Here is a 23109-nt window from a genome sequence, read left to right as displayed (position 1 = left end):
TGTAAAATGTTATAGTTAATTACTTTGTACAAATTTGATGTTTATATTTTTGTTTATTTATTAAATCGTTAATTTTTTTTTTGGTTTGGTTTATATGACAAAGTTATGATTTTTTGCCTTGAGATTAAAAGTACGAATATCTAGTTTCTTTTAAAAATGCATGTAATCTAACTGTTTCTACTTTTTTAGTATAAAACTTATTTTAAAACTGGTTTTACGTAATATTGTTTGATTTTAAAATGATTCATTGGTGTTTCAAGTTTTGTAAACCAACCAAATTTCTTATTGCAATCGCACGCACACACAAACATAATTTTGCTGTCAGCTAATCGCAAAATGTCAATGTTTCTGGTGTATTTCGTGGTGGACGTTAAGGTAAGCAACAAAGAGACTGGAGAAAGCTTAGATTTATTCTGTTCGCCTGCCGACCTTCACTTACAACTTACAATTGTGCTTTGAAATAAAATACTTGATCATTTTTAGTTAGACTACAAATTTTAATAAAATACGTAATTACTGTAGAAACTCTTTCTTTAACTAAAGCATACAGTAAGATATATACATATGTTTCAGATAGCATGCTTAAACATTTAATACTTTTTTTAGACATTTTCAAATATCTAATCATAATTTTCTTAAATTTATAAATATCTTCACTTTTTCAATAAATAAATAATTGTGAAATAAAAGCGATATTTATGACAAATAAATGTGGTTAATTAAAATATTAAACATATACATACATACAAAATGTTTATTAGACATTATAAAAGTTACAATAAGATACATTTATATAGAACATTAACAAATATAAAACATTGCATGATTCACAACAATAATTATATTATTTATGAACTGAATGATCGGCCAGTTTCATTTTAGGATGTGCAAGAAAAAATAAGCCTTCCATATAACACAACATAAAATATTACAATTGTAATTTTTAATGTTAGTACTTTTTATTTCTTGAATAATTGCATCAACTTTTTTAATTGTTGTGGCTGGTCATTAAAATGAAAAAAATATTTATTCTGTAGTAAAATATAATATTATGAGTGTCTTAAAATATATATTTATTTAATGCAATTAGAAACTTATGTTTATAAGCTTTCTATAAACTAGAATATAGTAACTGTATAGTTGCAATTATTCTTTTTTTTAAATACAGATCCAATAAAATAATATTACAAAGAAAAAAATCTTTTTAGATTTTTGCCAATCTGAACGAGCGAAAGTAATCACTAGCAAGTGGTATCTTCTTTGGGCTATGAAGATGTATTTATTTTACACAATACACAATAATTTATTTTTTATACAAGACAATTACTTAACCTGAAGAGCATAACCTAAGTGTTGACGTTTAAGCCACATATAAAAAATAACAAATTTAAAACATTATTGACGTAGAAAAACGATATTTTTTAAATGGATGATTTGACACAAAAACATAAACTGGAGTATTTCTTTTGTAATGTATTGACATTAAAAGTTCATATTTTCATGTATGATATTACACTTATATACAATTTGAAAATTAAAGTATGGCAATAATCGTCAAATGCAATATTTATTATGATTATACAGAGGCACTTTCCTGATGTTATCATGCGTCACAAGCAGTGATCTAATTAACAACCTTAAAATAAAATAGCACACATATCCAGTCAAAAACATTTGCTATATTGTCATTAATAAGTGTATATGAATAATATTTAAAAACATTTAGTGTGACGATTTGGTCCATAATTTATAGATATCTTTAGCAATAGCAATTTTCCCTTGCGACTTCTGCTTCTATGAGCGTCGATTCTGTGTGCTCCCATAAACGTTTAGTTTCAAATATCTGAAATTAGAAATTATAATCATCATGTGCTCTATTCTACCACTTGTTAAGTCGTCATATGATCTACATAACACTACAGTGATATCCGAAAATAATAATAACAAATATGAAACGTATTAGAATTCCGACCTGAACTGAAATATACTGGATCTCCTTATAAAAAATATTTATACAGACTAAAAAAATCAAAGTAAATAAGGAAAAGAAAAGTTCTGAAGACGAAAATCAAATTAATAATTCTAAATAAGATTATTGAACTGACTAGAGTACACTCGGGATAAGGATTCCGGTTTGTTCAGAATATTTATTTTTTTGTTCGCTCTATGTTCGCTTTATGTTCGCTCAGAATATTTATTTTTTTTATTTTAAAAGAAAATATATGTTTATTTAACTTACATACATCTGAGCTAAGTTGGAAATTTTAACGGACAATGAAAAATATATTATATAATCGAAGAAACAAGACATTGATGTCATTAATTAAATATTTGCAAAATTCAAAATCTTTCACTATTAAAAAAAATAATGAAGTCTTTAGCTATTCTTCAAAAGCAAAATGATATAAAATGGGTAAAGAAATTATTCGTAGATAGTTTAATAGCTCGACGACTCTATTAAATCATTAGAATCCATTAAATAAATTAAAAAATTACCATTCGCGCAACGATAAGAATAATAACTTTTTTAAGCCTTACAGAGAATAGTGTAAAAAAAACCAACAACGTAAGGATTAATGAAAAAATAATTAAAATAGTTTAATCCACGGGTAAAAGAATGAATAACTTACAGTGTATATTTGAAGCCTTGATATCAATTAACCCAGATATGCCCAAGAAATTTTGTTCTCTTAAAATTTCATTTATAAATAAAAAACAGTGGCATGAGTTTAGTGACCTACCCGTGGGACAGTGGGCATATCTGGGTTTTAAACCAATATCAACACAAAATTATTTAAAATAAATCACGAGAGAAGATCGAACTTCCGTGCCACACAGCACTTTAATGACGAATACCAGCGTTGACGAATCAGCGACTGTCCTTAAAAGAGAAAGCGAGACAACGAAGTACACGCTACATCGCTTCTCCCTCTCATATACATGTACACGCACACAATAACAAACCGGCATCCTTATCCCGAGCGTACTCTACATTATAAACAGTAGGTTTCACTCTGCTTAAATCTGTAGTAACAAAATTATAATTTAAAATTATGATAAACTAGTTTATGAAAAAATTAGTCAATTTATGTTGAATATTAGCATAAATTGTTTAATATTAGTTTTTTAATCAAGTTATGTATGTATTACACTTTACCTTGTGTGCTAATTCTTCAAAGGCCAAATCGACGTTTTGCAAAGTCTTTGCACTGGTTTCTAGAAACAGCATTCTGTGTTTCTTGGCAAATTCCACTCCTTCCTCACAGGATACAATTCGATTCTATATAGACAATAAATAAAAACAATAATTACAATAAATTCAATTGATTAGTTTTAAATTATACAATAATGCGAAATACAATCGCTTTGCAATAATTTTAATGATTATATTCTACTATTTAACACATTGTTTGCGGATATAATTGCTTGCAATATCTCACCTGGCGTGGGTGAAAATTAAGGTGTTGCGCAAAATTATTCGCGTGCAAAAAAATCGTCATAACCTCTCAAGTATGTACCTAATATAATTTAATAAAATTTTAAATTCTAAACTCACCAAATACTACGTTATAAACTTCAAAGATCTATTGAAGAACCATTTATAATAGAAAAGTGACAAAAAAATCCCTTTCGCTAACCCCATGTCAATGAGCCATCCTTATCCAGGTATAAAAAAAAAGGTTTGAAGAAGTTGCAGTACTAAGGCCCATTACGCACTGTCGACTAGTCGCCGGGCGACTGTACTTTATAGTTTTAAATGGGTGTTTACGCACACGGTCACCGAGTCGCTGCGCAGCAGCGACGCACAGGCGACTAGCCAGTTGCCGCAACCTATAAATGCACGGGTTTGAATGGACGCTTTCACACGACGAGCGACTAATACATCGCTCGCACAAAATGTCTCAAGTATTAGACACAAAAAAAAACATTTTATAAAATCATTTGAATCCCGAAAAGCCATTGTTATGTCCTTTTTGATACACCGCTCTCACTACCCAAAAAAGTAATATTTTTAAAACAGTAATGCATATAGTGTATCATATTAATTACTAAATAATTAATATGATTTAAATTAAATATTTTTTTCTTTAAACAGTAGATTTAGAAGTTAAAAAATTAAATATGTATATGTGTATAATTATTTAAACAAAACTTTGAAATTTACTATAATATAAAGTAGAAAGAATTGTTTACTATAATTTTAAGTGAATATTGATAACGAAAATAAATTTCTTGTGAAGTAATATGTATAATTATATATTATTTCTTGCTTCTTAATTTAAATTAATTTTATTAACAGAATACAGATACATTTATATTTGCATTTGGGAAACAAAAAGCTGAGGTTCAATAAAAAATATAAGTAAGATGGGAAGGGGTTCCTAAATTTTAACCGTTAAATTAAAATTTTGATTAAAATTAGTACTGAAAAATGAATAAAAATATTGTTTGTTACAAAACTATTATGATTGATGTCGCCTTTTGTCCGTGAGCGTGGGATAATTTTAATATATGAATTTGCTTATCGTCCTATTTTAAAATAAAATCACGTGAAACGACTTAACCGTCCTAATACAATATTGACAGCAAAAACGTGTTTCTACTATGAGTCAAAGGATTAAAAGAAACTTTATGAAGTGCCAACCATTGTCAACTCTCGCGGATTGTAAACTTGCAAGTATCATAAAATTTTATAATCTTCTCTTTATATATCAGCTAATTGTACATGCAAAATTTGCTCTTTTCATATTTGCGATGCCGAAACGAAATGTGAAAAGGGACATAACACCTTCGGACTGCTATGTCCTTTTTCAATGCATCGCTTTTACTACTCACTTAATTTTAAAATGGGTTTGTGAAATAAATAACCGGAGAATTTTGCATCTAAAAAATTGTGTGAGATATATAAATATTTCATATGGAGAAATTAAATATTATATTGAAATTAAAATAACCGGGTACCCGTTAAAGGTAACAGGTACTCGGTTTTTTATAAAAAAGTGATGTTAATAATTGCAACAAAGGATGCTGCCAATTTTCTTTTATTATTTTATTTTTATCTTTAAAATTAGCAATGCTAATATTGCAATTTCTTTGACGTCCATTCTGTACGGATATACTGCTCAAGTCAAGTTGCTCGGCTTAATCGCCTATGTTTTCGACGTCGACTAGTTGACAGTGCGTAATGGGCCTAAAGTAGCCCATTAAAAATCTGGCATAAATACAATCTGTTTCAAGTATTTGACCATGTGAAATAAAATAATAGTTCATTATTTGCCAAAAAAATATATAACTGAAACTATATTGATTTTTATTACAATTAATTGTATCCAAAGAAAATATAGAAATGCTTTGTGTAGCGTGAATTGTGATCTAACAGAGAACAATGAAATCTGTCGTAAAAATAATCCTTATAAATACGTTACCCGACTTCTACCATCAGTCACCAAAAAACGTACGTTATTATGTGTTCCGCAAACAATGTGTTATGATATATCTGTCTTGAAATTTTGTATACAGATGTCAAGCAAAGCTGTTGAATAAATTTCATTAAAAACAATACCTCTTCTTTTTGATTTTTAAAAATACTAACTTCAATTAGGAATCTGAAATTATGTCTAAATTAACGGATATGACTATTTTTGGACAAGAAAAAAATTTGCCATTTTTGATATTTTATTTTGTACATTTAAGAAAAAAAATTTGTAAGCTTTGTATACGGTGATGGATAGCGAATAAACTATACAATTCTCCAATGAGTTTCTGAATTCTTTAAAACCTCAAATTAAACTATTTATAACATGTATAAAAACATTGCTTCCAAATGTAATTTAAATAGTAACTGAATGTGCTTAATGTGATAATATAAACTGGAGGTGTTTTAACTTTAAAAGATTTCAATTTCCAAAAAGACTAATTTTTCCAATGATCATAAAAAATCTGACTATCTCTTTTGCCCATGGTAAATTTTAAATCACTTTGCTTTTACCATAATATAAGGAGCTCTCAAGATATTATTAATTTTTACCATAGGATTACAATAATGAATTATGGAATGTACTGATATACAAGAAAAACTATATTTTTATCTATATTTACATCCTAGCTACCAATTAGTATTAATATAAAAAATGTTTCTTATGAATAAATAGATAGCCCCGCAACCATAAGAAATTATACACATTCATTATAACCTACAAGGAATATATGCATTTATTTATATTAACGCAAACACATATATGATAAATATATCTATATCTATCAACTTATTCTTTATACAGTGTCTACTATAATATTACTGTATAAATGCATCTGCTTAAAAACAATATGCAGCAATGATATATTCACTTTATAGTGCCTGTTTCATCACTACAAAATCACAGGACAGAAGGTGTTTGCTCAAAGCTGATTAAATAATCGCAAATATAAATATAACATACGCAGAATTCTATTGTGAATAGGCTACTTAAGCATTCAAAATTTTCCGTTCATACAACCTGCTTAAAAACAATATCCGTACCTCTTCGTCGTCACTCTTATTTCCCAAAACCAAACCAGCAATGTTTATATCGCCCGCGTACGTGTGCACCTCGTTTAACCACATGTTTAACTTGTTGAACGAATTCCTATTCGTAATGTCATAAACAAGAATAACTCCATTGGCTCCTCTAAAACACAATTAATGACAAGATGATTTTAATTCATATTTAAAAACATTGACTAAAAAATTAATTGATTTTGGATATTTAATTTTTATATACATATTAAATGTGAGGCACAAATATTGCTACAAATTTACAAAATCACAATAAAACCATCTAATTTAATTAAAAATTCTGATTTTTTGATATTGTCGATTATATTTTATTGAAGCAATATTCCGAAACAGGTTAAAGACTGCAATTCACAATAATTCGTTTGAATAGATAGTTTATATTAATATTAATAATTTATTTTATAAAACTAACGACATTTAAATAAGTAATATGTTCATTAGAGTTAGCAATCAGGATTCTATGAGTTTAAAATTTACATATTGGCCAAATGATCGTTTACCTATAGTATTGTGGTACCAAAACTTTAAAACGTTCCATGCCAGCGGTGTCCCATATTCCCAATTTTACAGTCTTTTGGTATACTTTGATGACTTTATATTTGTAGTCGACTCCAACAGTTGGCGACAACTCGGACGCTGCATTTCCGTCGACATAGGCTGCACAAATGCTGAAAATAAAGTTTAAAAATGGCAATAATTTACTATTTAAAGCATAGATGTGTACCCACGATAATACTGACCTAGATTTACCCACTCCACTCTCACCGACGATCAACACTTTAAAACACGCCGTTGTCATCTCGAAGCAGTTTTGAACGTGTTTGCTACCACAGATGCACCGCAGGTGTGACCTTTAAAATGTTGAAAATTAATTTGTTAATAATTGAATACATTTAATGAGGAAACGATGTTTACGGAGGTCATCGCCATATCGAATGTATGACATAATAAACTGATTGAACCTAACCGAAACATAAATATTCTGATAATTATAATATATGCATTAATATGCATATTGTTCCAGAAAATATCTACTTAAAATAGTTTTTTAATAGAGAGCTAAATTAATTTTGTTATATTTTTGATTTGTAAGGTATGATACATTTTAGAAAAATAGTTTAAATGAGAGTCTAAGGCCGGTTGCACTTACGACGAATTTTCCACAGCGAAGAATTGACCGTCGTTGACATTCCACAGTAGTGCATTAAACGGAAAAATAAATACGCTAAATTTTCTATTAATTCTAATTAATCATTACAATATTCATCTGAGAGATTAAGAAAATCTAGGAAAACTAATCTAATATGTGATGATCGATAGGAATTAAATTATATAATAATGACTAATACATAGTAGAAATTGAAAAGCCCTAGGGTTCAAATGGAAGTAAAACCCAGGTCTTTCAGGTAGTAGTCACCGACTTACACAATTTGTCTATTCACTCACATCATCTAACTGGTTTATTGAAGCTGCTGAAGACCAAGCATATATGCTTTTTTAAAGTCATTGCATCTTTTAGAGACTTGACTGAGACTTATTAAAAACAATTTTTATATTTTTCTCATAAATTTATATTTTATTTAAGGAAGTTTTGATTCCAATCGTCAAACATGAATACTGGTTTCTTTGTTAAGTGGATTCATAAATCAATTTTGCTATTTTTGTTGCCAAAAACTTGATAATGTCCATTACAATTTTCTTTAAATTTCGAAATGGAGAAAATTAGCAGTATAAAAGCGTACTAAATATATAAGAAAATAAATTATTGATTTAAATCACACTGTTAATACAAAGCCTTCCTGTACTAATTAACATCAGATACAACTTTGTCTAAAGTAACCTAATGTAAAAGGTTGGAGTGCGGGACGCTGATGGAAGCTAAAAAAATGTAACCTCAGAAACTTTTGTTTGTTTACACTCCATGTGTTTATAAAATATATAAAAATCATTAAAAGATACTTGCTCCAAGAACTTATTAAAAAATAAATAAAAAACATTTATTTTCAATGCAAAATAAAAAATATATTTTAACAGAAAAATATAACCCATCGTAGAAAATAATGATTTATAATACGGATATATACATCACTTGATTAAAACAATAAAGAAATTTTTAAGAAAAGGCAGACATTTCGAATTTTTATTTATATATTGTATTATACTTAACAAAAACCACTAATTTGGATTTGAGTTATTATATTGCTAGTCAAAGAACTGTTGTTATTTCATCTAAGAAAAAATATTCTTAAATAAGCGTCATATTCATTGTTATCTCATCATATTTTGAATGGTAAAATTGGAATTTTACCATCAAAATCCGCTAAGCCAGATGATACAAACATATTATATATAATAATCACCTAGTTGAATCAGTTAGACTCGAATGACAGAAGAGAGTCGGATTCACTTCCATTATGATAATTTATAAGCACACGTTTATTGACAAGCACTTATTTACTGACACATACGACACGTTATGCGCGAGTTGGATCTCAATAATGATTGAAATCTGAAATATAATTAACTTGTTTTCGCAATCGAGACAGAAACAACATTGATGAATCTGGGCCAATGTTGATTCTGTCGGGACTTAACTTATACACAAAATCACACACAAGACTGGATAGAAACAGAAACACACAATGCATTATCATTATCCGAGGTGCATGGGTCAACATTGATATATTTAAAAACATAATCGTGTCCTTATTAGCATTGTTTAATGAAGCAGTCTTTACAAACCATTTGACTTTTGTATGCATTCAATAATTGTAAGTAAGTATTTACATTTACGTAACTCAAATTAATACTTATTAATACATTACAAACGGGCATGTCACATGATCACGCAAGGCAATGCGAACCTTTATTCGCCATGTCGCTGATTACCACAGATAATTTAAAATTCTTTATCAGATATAAAGATTTTTGTTATTTGCACTTAACACTATTTATAGATTCTATGTATGAAATCAGGCACTATTCAATCCTAACAAATACGGTATATCTTCGTCGTTCAAAACGTTTATATATGTTAACAGATATAAACATTATTATTTTCACAACAGATATAAACATTGTTATTTTCACTAATCTCAAGTATCGGAGATTTGCTTTAGAAGCAAAAAAACACACATTTAAATGGTACCTGATCGTGTTGTATTTGAAACGGATATAAGCTAGTACTTAATTCTTTGTTTTTGCTTTTATTCAAACAGTTTTTTTTTCTTAAATTTTAACAACCAACGTTTTATTTTATATATTAAATATTAATAATATTGTTAAGATTATTTTCTGTGGGGATATAACATTTGATTGTATTAAAAATAAACTAATAAATATTTCTAATATTAAAAATAACGATAAAAAACATGAGTCTATCCTTTTTTTCTGATGACATCACGCTTGAGCTCTGGTGTTGTATAATAGTAGGTATACAGCATATGTACATTTTATTTATTTTTTATGTAGATACTATATTTATATAATTATATGTTACATAAACAGTACGTAATATTATTTACTTGACTGATGCGATTCATACAACAAAATTAGTTAAACTAAATCTTTGTCCATAATATTTTATATACATTGACAATTTAGAAACATAATTATAAATATCTCGAAAGACATTTTCATATTACAGTGAAATTTATCGTTAAGATAGAAAGGGTTACTGTGAGTAAACAAGTATATTTAGTGCTGGCAATGTTTCAATAATAAATCATTATTGTTATGAGAAGCGGTCATTATGAGCATAGAAAAGGATTGTACAAGTCAACGGCTTATGCCACTGGGGTGGGGGGGGGGGGTCGTTCAAATATTGGAGAATTACACAAGAACAATGACCCATCAAAAGGGTTACACTTATGCATCTCTATTATCTATATTATTGTTAGCATTCTTTTGTTGACATTAAATTACTCAAGTGTACATTTAGTAATTTATGTACACATGCACAATTCAATGTGTGCATCAATTTTTTTAATAATCATAAATTTTATGTAAATAAATATATTTACTCACAAAATATTCAATGTTCAAATGATGAAACTAGAGTATATAAAAAAATTTTAACACAAGATTTACGGGTATAAACCCGTAAATTTGACGGGTGTCATTAAAAATAGATATGTATATAGTGATCAGATTTTCAAAAATAAAAATAGTGTTAATATATTTGCATTGTTTAAATATAAAAATTCGTGAAAAAAAATAGAAAAAATACTGTTTGATACAAATCGAATCAGAAACCTGTAAATTTGACGGGTGCCCTAAATCTAGTGTTAAGTAAACCCTCATGTCCGTCTTAACAACACTTTATATGTATATGTATCCTGCCATAATTTGTGAAAAAAAATTGGCCCAAGATCTGAATATCCACTTTTAATTTAATAAGAAAATCGTCATATAACCAAGACGACATTTGGAGCGCCCAGTTCATAAAGCTTATTAAAGTGTTAAAGTAAAATATGGCTGTCATTAGCGTACATAGAGAAACTGTTTTCTTAAATGTAAATATCATTTGCATGTCCCTAAGGAGCTCCAACGAAAATTTTACACGGTACTTTCAGTTCTTTATTAACTCTTTGAACATACAAATTTACTTAAGTCGCCTGATTGATTTTTTATCTCTTTACGCAAAAATCAGTAAAAAAATTATTTCGAAGAAAAAACTTTTTTTGATGAATAAACAAAATATAATCTTAAATAAATAAAAAAAAATTACAGCATTTAAGATAGTCACACTAAAATTTTAATTTTTTAAATATGCAAATATTGCGTCCAAAGGGTTAAGCAAAACAAGGTATTAGGGAATTATGTAAAGAACATAATCAGGGGGTTATTATTTGAACAGTTTATATATTAATGTGTCGTGCCACAATTTATTTTACTTTTTTACATCAAGCGTTAAAAAACCGTGCTTTTTTCGTATTGAAAAGCACCAAAAACCATTAGCGGTCCGAGCCTCAATAATTATTTTGAACATCTGCTAAACTTGCATATATTACGTCAGATACAGCTAATTTTTTACATAGTGTGAGGTATTTGTGTAGTGTAATTAAATATTAACTCGAATGATTTTGAAGGTTATAACAATAGAAGGTGACTCATCAGGTGCTTCTTTGTTTATCAGTTATACTTAACGTTTATAATGTTGTATTGTAAAAAATAAAAATGTTATCAAAATCATTCGACGTCATACCTGAGTGCGATAACTCATTCAATGCGCGCAATTGGATTGTCAGACGTTCGCAGCTGTCAAATCCTCGGTTCGCTGTTTTGGCCAAAGTATCGTCAGTGCTGCCAGCGTGCACCCGTTGCTGTCAATAAATAGAAAAAATCATAATAATATTTCCTCTCTAAAAATCAAAGAATTAAAACAGTGATAAAATTATATAATAAATAAAAAACGCAATAATAAATTTAAACTTATTTTTATTTCTTTTAAAGGAAGACATCCATAATTAAAGTCACAATATTTATATATTATGACACATTTTCCCCTCATATTATCACAAAATATTTAACTCCCAAATCTAAATTATGTAATTTTAAACACTCCTCCGATGATTAACCCTTAGACCGCCGACCGGTAAATTGTTAATTACTCGCTGTACGCCATGCGTTTTTAGCGATATAATTTTTTGGCTACTTACTCTGTTTAACACATCATTACAGGCAAAATACTCAATTTTTATATTTTAAAATTATATATGTATGATTAACATGGTTTAAACATTCTAATTATATCAATAAACAAACATTTTTAGTCGTATTGTTGGAAATATGGAGTGAACAAAAAAAAATCTATTCGTCGGTCCGCAAGCTGGCTCGCGTACACACACCTACACACACATGAACGCGCGCGGCACTATACAAGCGAACGACAAGCAGGGTCATGCTCACACTGAGACAATTTTAATATATAAATCTGCAACGCATTTTTTCTTCGTCTGAACTACATCCTGTTATAAAAATTTACAAATCGACAAGATTTCTTTGATGCATACAAAATCACATATATCGTACACAAAAATAACCCTAATAACCAAACCGTTTGTTTTTGATCAATGGTGTTTGCAATTGGTTGTTGTTGAAGGTTGTCATATTTCTTTATATATAAAAATAATAAATAATAAAACTTGATAGCAAGATACGATGTTACATTTAACTATATATAATTATATGTATAATTTATAATATATACATATTCTTCTTCTTCTTCTTCCACGGCACTACAACCGGTGATCGGTTTTGGCATTTCCACCTAATTTCTTGTAGGGCTTCTAGATATATCTTGAGTTTTAGTATTTCTTCCGATATTGTTTGTATTTTTCCTGGTAGTAATATTGCACATTCCAGCTTCCAAAATTGAAGTCCAATCGTTTATCTAGATTTCGATCGTCTAGGTCATTATGAATCAAGGCGGATTTATTATTTCTTTGTAATTTTTTCATAACTATTTGGATTTATCCACGTTGGTTGGTTTGCTCCATGATAGAAACCCTCCTCCTTTATCCGGGCTTGGGACCGGCAAGAGTGCAACATATCTACACTCCAGGCGGAATATGTAATATATATTACACACACACACACATATATATACAATAAATAATAAACTTTTCGACCATCGTGACGCATTGGGGTAACCTGTTAGGTCACGATGGTATTAATTTAATGTAAATAAATAGAACAAGTAAAATAAAATGATTCTACGACAAGGAATCGTTTTTGTTATTATTATTATTATTATTTAATATTTACTAAGAGTTAATATTTATATTTTATTAATTATATCTTATTTATATTTATTAATAAGTATTTAATAGTAATTATTATTATTATTATTTAATTATTACAAACAATAAAAACCAATCACAAAAACAGTTGACAATATTAAAACAGTCGAAATAACGTATGAATATATTCACAAGTATTTACAAATCACAATTATCATTGAAATATTGATGACATAATTTAATTTCGATTCATAAATTAAAGTATAAAAAAACGAATTTCCGCGATGCGTTTGTGCTAACCCTAAAAGTGGTCTAAATAAGCACGATCGAAACCACGCGCGAAATACAAACGACTAAAATTAAGGCGTGACTTTATAATTATATATACCACTGTTTCATCGCAAATTCTATAAATAAAATCACTGAAATCGTTTACTAGGAACTCAAACTGATTTTTAAAACATATATTGCCAACTTTTACCTTTCCGTTTCTTTAAAAAACGAAGGTTTTAACGAGCGCATCATATCATGCGCTTGGCGTTAGACAGTAGATTTAGTTGCGCATCATATCATGCGCTTGGCGTTGAAAGGATTAATATACACGAAAGACATGCTAAATTTTTACATGGTCACTTATTTTTGGGTTAAAATACTATAATTTTATATATTATATTAACATAAAAAAACTGTTCTTATGTAAAAATAAATTTATACTTTGATGGTTTGTGACATCATCATTTTTAAAACACCACACATTATCGTCACGTATAACTTTCGACTGTGAGTTTTAGTAAGCACGCACTTTCTATTAAATATCGGTTTAAAGTCCAGTTGTATGCCAATGTATTTAATTCTACGTTAATGCCATGTTCACCTAGGAGAGGCAATGGCAAACTTTGTTACCATTTCATAAACATAATTGATTCTGATTTATTCTGATTTATTCCTTTCAAAATATTTATTTAAGTGTTCAAAAGCTGACTGATAATTGCATTTTTAGTGGAAGTAAACAAATAGATGAGTTACCGAATTTAAAATTAACAGTCCTGAAAGTGTCAACATATGTTTATGTGTAAAATGTTTTAGCCCAGTAATTCAATATTAATTATTTGATGTGAATAAAAAAACTTTTATTTTCAGATAAAAATGTGTTTATCGGTTTATGGGAAAACACTATATAAAATCTCTTTATTTGTATCATCATAAATCATCACATTTTATTAGACTTCTCTGTATTAGCGTGACGTCATATATGGATGGTCCCTCAAATAATGGTCGAAATATTGGATATTTTGGCCTCCGGAAAATCATTGACGTTTTGGAGCCCGGCGAGGGTAGCGAGTTCGATGTTCAAATTCCATGAAAAGCCTTTTGTGCCTGCTACTGCTCCGGAACCAACGCATAATGCGAAGATTGCGCATTACTTGAGGTATTACGTATTATACACGTGAAACTTATTTTCTTTATCGCCAATCTATTATATTCATTAACGATCATATATTTTTAGCTACCTCGTGATTAACGAGCCCACCTTCAGGAACAACCCGCAGAGATGGACTAAAAAAGACAGAGATTTGATTTTCAAATCTAAAGGTATAGATAAAATCAATTCAAATAGGGGTGGGGAAGATGCGCAAAGCAGACACTCAGTAACACACTTGTACGGCGATGCATTTAGCTGGATTTTTTAATTATTTTATATTACAAGTCAAAAAATATAAAAGTTCACAAAGGGGGCCAATATAAATTTACTAAATATCTAGTTAAATATATTAATTTAGTAATACATAAATTTTAAAATGTTAACTTTGAAAAAAATGTAATCTTTTATAATTTTAATTAGATACTTAAAATGAAAAAGTGAAAATGTTATCTTTTTGGTTCAGGAACTACTTTTATATATTTTAATTTGCATGGCGATCGACATCCAAGCATACTTATCGTCATATTAGTATCATTAGAATCTCAATATTTATTTATAAAATATCACAATAATTATTTTATTATATTTAAAAAATCATTAATTTAATTAGAATATATTGAAGTACCCCAGTTAGGTACAATGTGTCCCATAATATAGTAGTGTATCGGCATTTTCCATACACTTATTTACCTTTTATGTATATTTTGTCAGAATTGTATGACATATAACGGTTTTTGAGAACATAATGGCAGATTTTTTTAATAAACGCTAATATGAAACAAGATGGCGAACCAAGCTAACTATCGATTTAATCAAGATATTTACATGTTTTTAAGTTTTATAGAAACCCTATTAAAACTATGGGATTTATTGTGACCTCAAAAACTGATATATAGCATAATTATACATATATAGTCATTAACATGTCAAAAAATATTTTTAATTTCTATTACTGAGTTTCTACTTCTTTCCTTATGTCTCTGATAGCTTTTTAAAGTAACTCGGTAACTTATCGACCACTCTGCCTAATCGGCACGTGCCGGACGAAGCATAAGATCTCGCAAGTTTGCTACTGTTGCTTTCTCTGAGAGGGAACGGGAATGCTATTTATAGATAAACATGTTTAAAATGAAAATCTAAAATAATTTCACTATTGTATTAACTTTTAGTTCTTTATTAATCAATTTTAATTTGGGGTTACTTTGTACCCCATAACGGTTCTCGATCCCATTTTCAATGTTTCGGTACGCGATATCTATAAGCGCAGTTCTTCAGAAAAGTTTTATTCGAATAAAACTGTGGTCACAAAAATCGGCATATTAATCGGCATTCCCTATCGCTCGCTCACGTGGTAAGTGACGAGAGTGAATGAGAATAAGTGGGCGTGCGGAACGCATGTAACGCACGCCCTTGTCTCTCACTCACTCTCGTCACTTAACACGCGAGCGAGCGAAAGGAAATGTATCCCACCGTACGCGCCTGATGTGTATGTAATGTACATACATGCCATCTAAAAAGTTCTTTATTCTATTTCTTTTAATTTACATCTTAAAACGTGTTTTTTAAACGGAATTAATTTTTTTAAATAGCAGCAATTTTGAAACAATCGTTAATAAAAAATGTTTTTGTAATGATATTATATTTAAATGTGTATATAACAAAGAATTGCTAGTTATCGCCATTAAATTACAACTTTTATTAAGTCACACGGTGATTTCGACATTTTTTCATTGATCGAAGTCATTTTAGTTCATATTTTTTCAATAATGACAACCCTTTAACTTGTATTTTAACGCAAGTATAGTGTAGAGATTTCGCAGAATTTGGTAGAAGTAAACAAATAATTACTGATTCCGTCCACTATTAATTTAATTTTTTAAAAAGTTAAATTTTTAACATTGTGGCCAGATAAATACATTCACAATCGCTGATTCATAGAAATGTGATTAATAAATTCTATTGCAGTTTAGACAATCGTTTTGCATGAAATACGAAATATCTCATATTAAAACGCGGGCGACTGCAAGTAGATTCGCGGTCGTCTGGCTGATCGCGATCGACGCATTTGTTACATCTGCCATATAAGTTGGAGCCTGTTTTTCCCGTCCGAGAGCTTCGCGCGCGTATTGATTTATTACCTGTCTAGACGCGGCTCGCTTTGTATAGGAATCAGCTGTGTGCGATGTGGAAAACATGCGCAATACTTGCATGCATTCGCATATATTCGCATGCTAGTCGCGCGCAGTCAAACAGTACTTAAAAATATGTAAAGAAGTAAAAAATTATTCATAACATATTAATTACCAAAAAATATATTGAGTAAATTTTTACATTTAACCATTTACATAATAAAAAAAATCTTCCCCTCAACAAAATGCCATACAATCAACTATTTTCGCCAAAGTAACAATGATCGATATATGCATTGTATATAATTTTGGCAACCAAAGGGTTAGTATTATAGTACCTGGTATTATTGTTATTAGTAACATCATTTGCGATAGTTTTAAAAATAATAGTGGGGGGAGGGTGATAAAAAAATAACGTAATTAAGACAGGGCGTCAAAGATTTTATGTGACGATGGGGTAAAAAATTAAAGATAAATTGTGTTACAAATAAAAATTAAATATATATATGTAATGTATATATAAAGGGTACGGATATCAATCTTAATCACTAGTAAATAATGATGGAAAAAAATATTTTATCAATTATTTTTATATCAAACAGAAATTGTAAAACTAGGTATTTGTTGATGTAATAGTTGTTTGTGGAATAGCTTCTAGTGTATCTTAACCTTTTGAATGCTAAACAAATATATGTGTATCGTTGTTTGTGGAACTAGCGAGAAATGAGAGTTGTTGCTCATTGATGACGTCATAATGCTCGAATATGAAAACTTTCTAACACAACACATTAGGGTTAAAATAAATTTAATAATTTTACAAAAACTTTAGTTCTGCCAGTATCAAAATAATCTGGATTAATCTTTTGAAAACACTACACTATGCCGTTTTCCCAGATTTAATTTTGCGTTCAATGGTTTTATATTTTTTAAGAAGTCAATAAACTATTTAATTGGACTATTTAGTCTTTTAAACCTGATGAGCCGCGGCATTTTGTTAGGCCGCCATTTTAAAACTTTTTCAAAGACTGCACTTTGGCAAGGGAACTCACTAGCGCTAACTACAAATTTCTGTTGTATTAGAATATAATTAATGTTATTTATCATATGTTTCTCATTGCACATTATTATCGTTATGCATTTTTTTTATATTAGGTAATTCCGAAATGAATGTCGTTTTTTTTAAAATATAAGTTTTAAGTCAGTCGTACTTTGTCCGTTGATACCTGGACTACACATTTGAATTCTACATTCCGATATTTCAAAAAAAAATTGGGCCTTAAAATTTACGATGTTAACTGATACGTCAAAAATTCGTACTGCAATAATATTGTGAATGCTTTGTCTACGTACACAGATGTATGCGAGAGAGAAGCGATACATGTGCGTAAAAATAAACGTCTTGCTTGTTCTTGTTGAAACGGCAGTGCTCATTTTAAGGATTTTCGTCTGTGTCACATAAATATTTCGATCTATTTCGCACAAAATAAAATATATGTAATATCACAGTAACTGGTTGTCAACTCCTATAATACGATTGTGTGAGTAAAGCGTCTGTGTGTTTTGGATAAAAAGTGATTTTTTCGTTTCAATAAAAAAACGATATTCATTTCGGGACTACCTATTATTAAGTTTGCGATGGCGCATGTTCTGCCTGTGCGTAACGCCGGCTTCCATAAAGTATGTCACAGGTTTTTTGCAATTTTTTACCCCCCCCCCCCTCTCTCTCTCTTATGTCATAAAATGTCATTAAGACAGACTTCTGTTTGTTTCACACGGTCACAATTCGGCTGACCCACTTCCCCTAAGCCTGTGACATAATTTATGGAAACCAACTGTATAAAAATCTAGCAGAATCTAAATTGAATTGCTTTGCTTACCACTGCCTGGAAATTCAAATAATGAATTTGATCAATAAAACGTTGTATAAAAGGGTATTTATACTCCAAATAACAAGCAACCTGTTTTTTTAGCAGCACAAATAAATAGCACCTTGTTTTTTATTACGATTAATTTCAACTCGTGATTTATATTAACATATTTTTGATTAGGTTTTGATTGAATAAATTTATTATTATGTAGCGCAGCGCGAAATTTTTGCGTAATTTTCATCAGAAATGATTTTACGATTCATTTAAACAGCAGCAGTCTTGATGCAAGATTTTTTTCTTCAACGTCATGTAATGGTGATTCAGAGAATGGTCGATAAACCAGGAGACTATAGATAAGGTGTTAAATACTAGAACATTAATATCCAATTGATGACTACTGAAAATTGTATTAGTTTGAGCGATATAAAATAAATAATTGTGTATCTGTACAGATGTCGTCCCCCGTCCAAGGAAGTTGCTCGATTTATACCCGGGAAATATTCCTTTTGAGAAAATAAAGGAATCCATGGACCAACTTCGCGTCGCAGGATTAGATGGTAGATCTTATGGCATCTTTTATGAAAAGGTGAATGGATATTGGCCCAATGGCACAGACGAGACAATATCTATGATGTCATCGAAAAATATGCAAAACGAATTGGGACACCCACTAAAAGGCGCCTTGATTTGGGCATACATGGAGACTTTTATTGAAGGCAAAGAAAAACCTCTCGAAGGGAACAATATGATGGGCGATCCAGTGGTAAATAATTTTTAACATTATTTATATATTACAATATTTTATTTCATCGAAATTGAATCTGATATTAGTAGTAATCTGCGGATGAATTATAATTTTCTGACCTTTCTTTAATAAGTTTGATTCATTTTTATTCATATAACCACCACATAATTTAATTATAATGAATCAAAAGTGCACATTTAGTACATTATCCAATATATCTACATATATTAAAAAAAGAGTGGTTATCTTAAAGTTTATACATTAAAAGCTTTTTTATTTTAACAAATTTTAAAACTAATAAACTTTTTTCAACAGAGCTATTAATCATATTCAAAAGAAAAGCGATTCCGTTTACTGTAACTTAATCTTTACCTTTTACCTTTCTGGAGTGACAAATATGCATCACCATTCTGAATTTTTATTTTTATCTCTTTCATTACTAAAAATCTATTAAAACTTCAAATTTGAAGCTGTTACTGCGCCTAATTTTTACTAGTAGTGTAAATCGATGACTATCACCTAAAAGTCATGCGATCGAATCACATATTAATCCTAATGTATATTAATTATTATTATATAATTATATCTCTGATCATTAGTTTCTTTATCCCAAGGATGAATATCGTGATGATATATTTGAAAGTAGCTAAGTTGTGCATATATATAATAGTATACAAACATCTAATAAAAACTAAATTCCATTCATAGAGAATATCGTATAAATATGTATTCTATATATACATTCATATGTATATAAAAAAATCGTTTGTGATTCTTAAAAAGTACTGTTATTTAATTATATATTTTAAATAAGTTGTTCCTGTAAAAGGTTGGAAAATTATTTATTTTCTTTGTTAAAATATATTTCTTAAGAAAATGCAATGAAATATAAACACAAAACAATGAATAATGTATGTACATAATGCATTCAAATTTCTTATTTTTTTTCAGCTGATAGAACTCGATACTGTTTTGCCGGGAATTTATTTTGCGTGTTTAAGTATGAAACCTGGAGAGTGTTGCAAGTTTTTGCTGCCACCAACGTTAATGTATGGCGATGTAGGACAAACAGGCAAATTTCAAGACCAACTTAATATTCCACCGTCCGCTAGCATTTTCATGATTATGCACATGTTGAAATGGGTTGATAAAAGCATATTTAATAGGTATTTAATTTATAATGTATATATTACGTCCATCATCAGTAGTTATCACTAAGTTTTGGATTGCGGATATATATTAGTGTAAAATTAAAAAATAGTTATTTTTTACAAATTACAAAATTAATGCTAACAATCAAAACGGATTTTGGATCAAGACTAAAATTCCATGAACACATGTTTTAGAATATTTTTACAAAGTCGTATAGAAAGAGCAATGTATAGCTATCAACGTCAGCAATGAGAAATAGTATCACTCGTTGTATGTACATTTACAGTTACCACCAAAAAGCATTCACAATCCGACTCTTAGTTATCATACATGAAGTTGTAGTTTAGCATTTGACTGGTGAAAATAGTTGTAGATGTAATATTATCATAATTTAAAATAATGCAAATTTTCCATTTCAGATTCGATGCTATCAGCGATGATGAAAAGAAAAGATTTTCCATTGTTAAAAGCTATTATAAAAAAGGCAACGTGGTCGCCAATGACTTTTATACAAGGTGCAAATATAAAATAGCTGGAAAATATTACAACTTTATCTCCCAGATGCTTAACAGCTGCGAAACCACCAACCCTTCTGAATTGAACGAGATCAATGAATATAAATTGAAAACTTTACTGGACATTGCTATGTGTTCCCTTAAGCTGTCAGATGCAGAAACTGCAACTACATACCTGGATTCTGCTTCGGCTATGGCCAATTTAAATGGCAATTGTCGATACTTGTATCTAAGGGCTAAATCCCTGTTCTTGATGAATTTGTTCTTTGACGCTTTCAATTACTTACTGATGGCATCGTCATTTAGTCCGAACAATGTTAATATCGAAAGGCTGCTCTTCGAAGTAGATAATGAGATAATGAAAATTATTGAAGCTGAGACACTCAGACAAAACGTAGGTTTTATTAGGTTAACTCCGCAGCAAACAATGTTCGTATCTAAAATGTATGAATTAAAAGGTATGATGGGAATGAATAATATAAAGGAGATAAGGATTCCCTCCATTGATTTGACGGGTAACCATTTCAGCATATACAAAATGATTATTAGTCATGTCTTTGATTTCGATATTGTGAATAGGTCTTCAGGATGCTCAGGATATTTTTTCATCATTCCAAGTAAACATTAATTTAATAATAAATGATTAAATACTCATTTTACTCAATGTTGTACTATTTTTTGCGATGTGTCATAAACGAGCCTAATCTAATAAGTGAAACAAGTTAATGCCAGTCATTCTGTAATTTTATGTATAATTTATGTGATAATGCATTTATTTGATTTTATGATATTTAGTAATTATTATATATTTATCATACATACATATTTAATCACAAATATATTAATGGACTATAACTTTAAGAAAACTTTAAAAAGTTTTAGAATATAATTCCAAGCATTATAAATGTGTCAGTATTATTATACATATCTAATTGAATTGATGTTGTGAAGTAGATGTGATTTTCCCAACATCTGTAGTTGAAATTTTGATTTGCATCCATTTTAAATTTACTTTATGTAAAAAGTCCCTATTTCTATTATATTTAATTAGTTGTCGACTGTAAACCTACAAAATATTTTTATATTAAACTTTGTAATTTTCAATTATACATATTTAAAATAAAATATAACCTAAAAATATGCTATGATTTTTATTTTGCATTAAATTAACCAATCTATTCAAGATGAAAATTGAACGCAAGTCACTGTCCTAAACAGCTGACTATATAACTAAAATAAAGAATTAGCTGGAAATGAAATCGGAAAATAGATGGGCATCATCCCACATATTCTTTACCAGCTTCTCATAGCTATCGCCGAAAACATTGTGTTTGACAAGCTCGTTAAGAAGCTTGATAGCTTGTGCAAGAGAAGCGTTCTTAACTTAACTTAACGTGACTCCAACCTCGCAGCCAAAATTCACCAAGCATTGACATCACCCCTAAAGTGTTTCATTGAGTAGACACAAATCCAAGAATGCAGTGAATCACAGCTCTCCTAGCTATAAGGCACTAGGATACTAATCCGGATTCGACCAATAATCCCTTTTGTAGGCATAACAGCAAGGAGTACTTCGCTTCACTTGGATTCCAGACAATGGAGGCATATTTTACACTACGTATAGAACGCGAATCGCTAATCAATGATTGAAGTGACACGCGCTACGCATAACAAAGCCGAGTATCTTCGACACCTTATCGCAAATTTTGGCGATGTGCATACACAATCTCCATTCCTGCTCGAACGTCATTCCCTAGTCATCAACGGAAGTATTTCTGCTTAAAACACCTCCACGAATACTAATTAATTAACACTAGAATCTCATTTTTGCTTTGTTCTCATTTTTGAAAAAAATATTTCAAGTCTATAAACTAGAACAGTGGTCAGCAATTTTTTTTTAAGGGTCCAGAACGTAAATAATTTAGGCTTGGTGGGCCAGGAACCAAAATTAACGTGAGCTTTAAATAAATATAACGTA

The 23109-nt window shown here is 29.5% G+C and overlaps 2 protein-coding genes across 6 annotated transcripts; one reads left to right on the top strand and one right to left on the bottom strand.

The window, feature by feature from the left end:
- Positions 1-740: 740 nt before the first annotated feature.
- LOC148234065 (ras-related protein Rab-18-like) lies at positions 741-11836 on the bottom strand. 4 transcript variants are annotated; one of them, XM_088187379.1, is made up of 6 exons: positions 11763-11836; positions 7297-7407; positions 7057-7224; positions 6521-6668; positions 3158-3280; positions 741-1843 (listed from the first exon to the last, which is right to left on the bottom strand). In XM_088187379.1, the coding sequence occupies exons 2-6, from the start codon at positions 7353-7355 to the stop codon at positions 1760-1762; spliced, it is 582 nt and encodes a 193-aa protein (XP_088043505.1). In that variant the 5' UTR covers positions 7356-7407; positions 11763-11836; the 3' UTR covers positions 741-1759. The 4 variants fall into 4 exon arrangements, 2 of the variants coding, with proteins under 2 accessions (XP_088043505.1, XP_088043504.1); XM_088187378.1 differs by lacking the exon at positions 11763-11836 and adding an exon at positions 8917-9205; XR_015809863.1 differs by lacking the exon at positions 6521-6668.
- Positions 11837-14518: 2682 nt separating this feature from the next.
- Positions 14519-22269, top strand: LOC148234064 (inactive peptidyl-prolyl cis-trans isomerase FKBP6-like). Of its 2 annotated transcripts, XM_088187633.1 has the most exons (5): positions 14519-14728; positions 14807-14892; positions 19172-19482; positions 20416-20630; positions 21036-22269. In XM_088187633.1, exons 1-5 carry the CDS (start codon positions 14556-14558, stop codon positions 21757-21759), a joined length of 1509 nt encoding a protein of 502 aa, XP_088043759.1. In that variant the 5' UTR covers positions 14519-14555; the 3' UTR covers positions 21760-22269. The 2 variants fall into 2 exon arrangements, with proteins under 2 accessions (XP_088043759.1, XP_088043760.1); XM_088187634.1 differs by lacking the exons at positions 14519-14728; positions 14807-14892 and adding an exon at positions 18971-19077.
- Positions 22270-23109: the final 840 nt, after the last annotated feature.

Source organism: Plectrocnemia conspersa, unplaced genomic scaffold (genome assembly GCF_051122295.1).
Source record: "Plectrocnemia conspersa isolate PC_06_02 unplaced genomic scaffold, ASM5112229v1 ptg000006l, whole genome shotgun sequence".
In the NCBI taxonomy this organism is placed as follows: domain Eukaryota; kingdom Metazoa; phylum Arthropoda; class Insecta; order Trichoptera; family Polycentropodidae; genus Plectrocnemia; species Plectrocnemia conspersa.
This window is presented reverse-complemented; position numbering and strand designations above follow the sequence as displayed.

Bases quoted from the DNA above. Each gene is read 5' to 3' on its own strand.
- LOC148234065 (XM_088187378.1), bottom strand. From the start codon at position 8,969: ATGGAAGTGAATCCGACTCTCTTCTGTCATTCGAGTCTAACTGATTCA. The intron at 7,408-8,916 runs GTGATTATTATA...AACATTTTAAAG, and splicing joins AGTCTAACTGATTCAACTAG to GTCACACCTGCGGTGCATCT. The intron at 7,225-7,296 runs GTCAGTATTATC...CTTTATTTTCAG, and splicing joins AGTGGAGTGGGTAAATCTAG to CATTTGTGCAGCCTATGTCG.
- LOC148234064 (XM_088187633.1), top strand. From the start codon at position 14,556: ATGGTCCCTCAAATAATGGTCGAAATATTGGATATTTTGGCCTCCGGA. The intron at 14,893-19,171 runs GTATAGATAAAA...GTATCTGTACAG, and splicing joins TTTGATTTTCAAATCTAAAG to ATGTCGTCCCCCGTCCAAGG. The intron at 19,483-20,415 runs GTAAATAATTTT...ATTTTTTTTCAG, and splicing joins ATATGATGGGCGATCCAGTG to CTGATAGAACTCGATACTGT.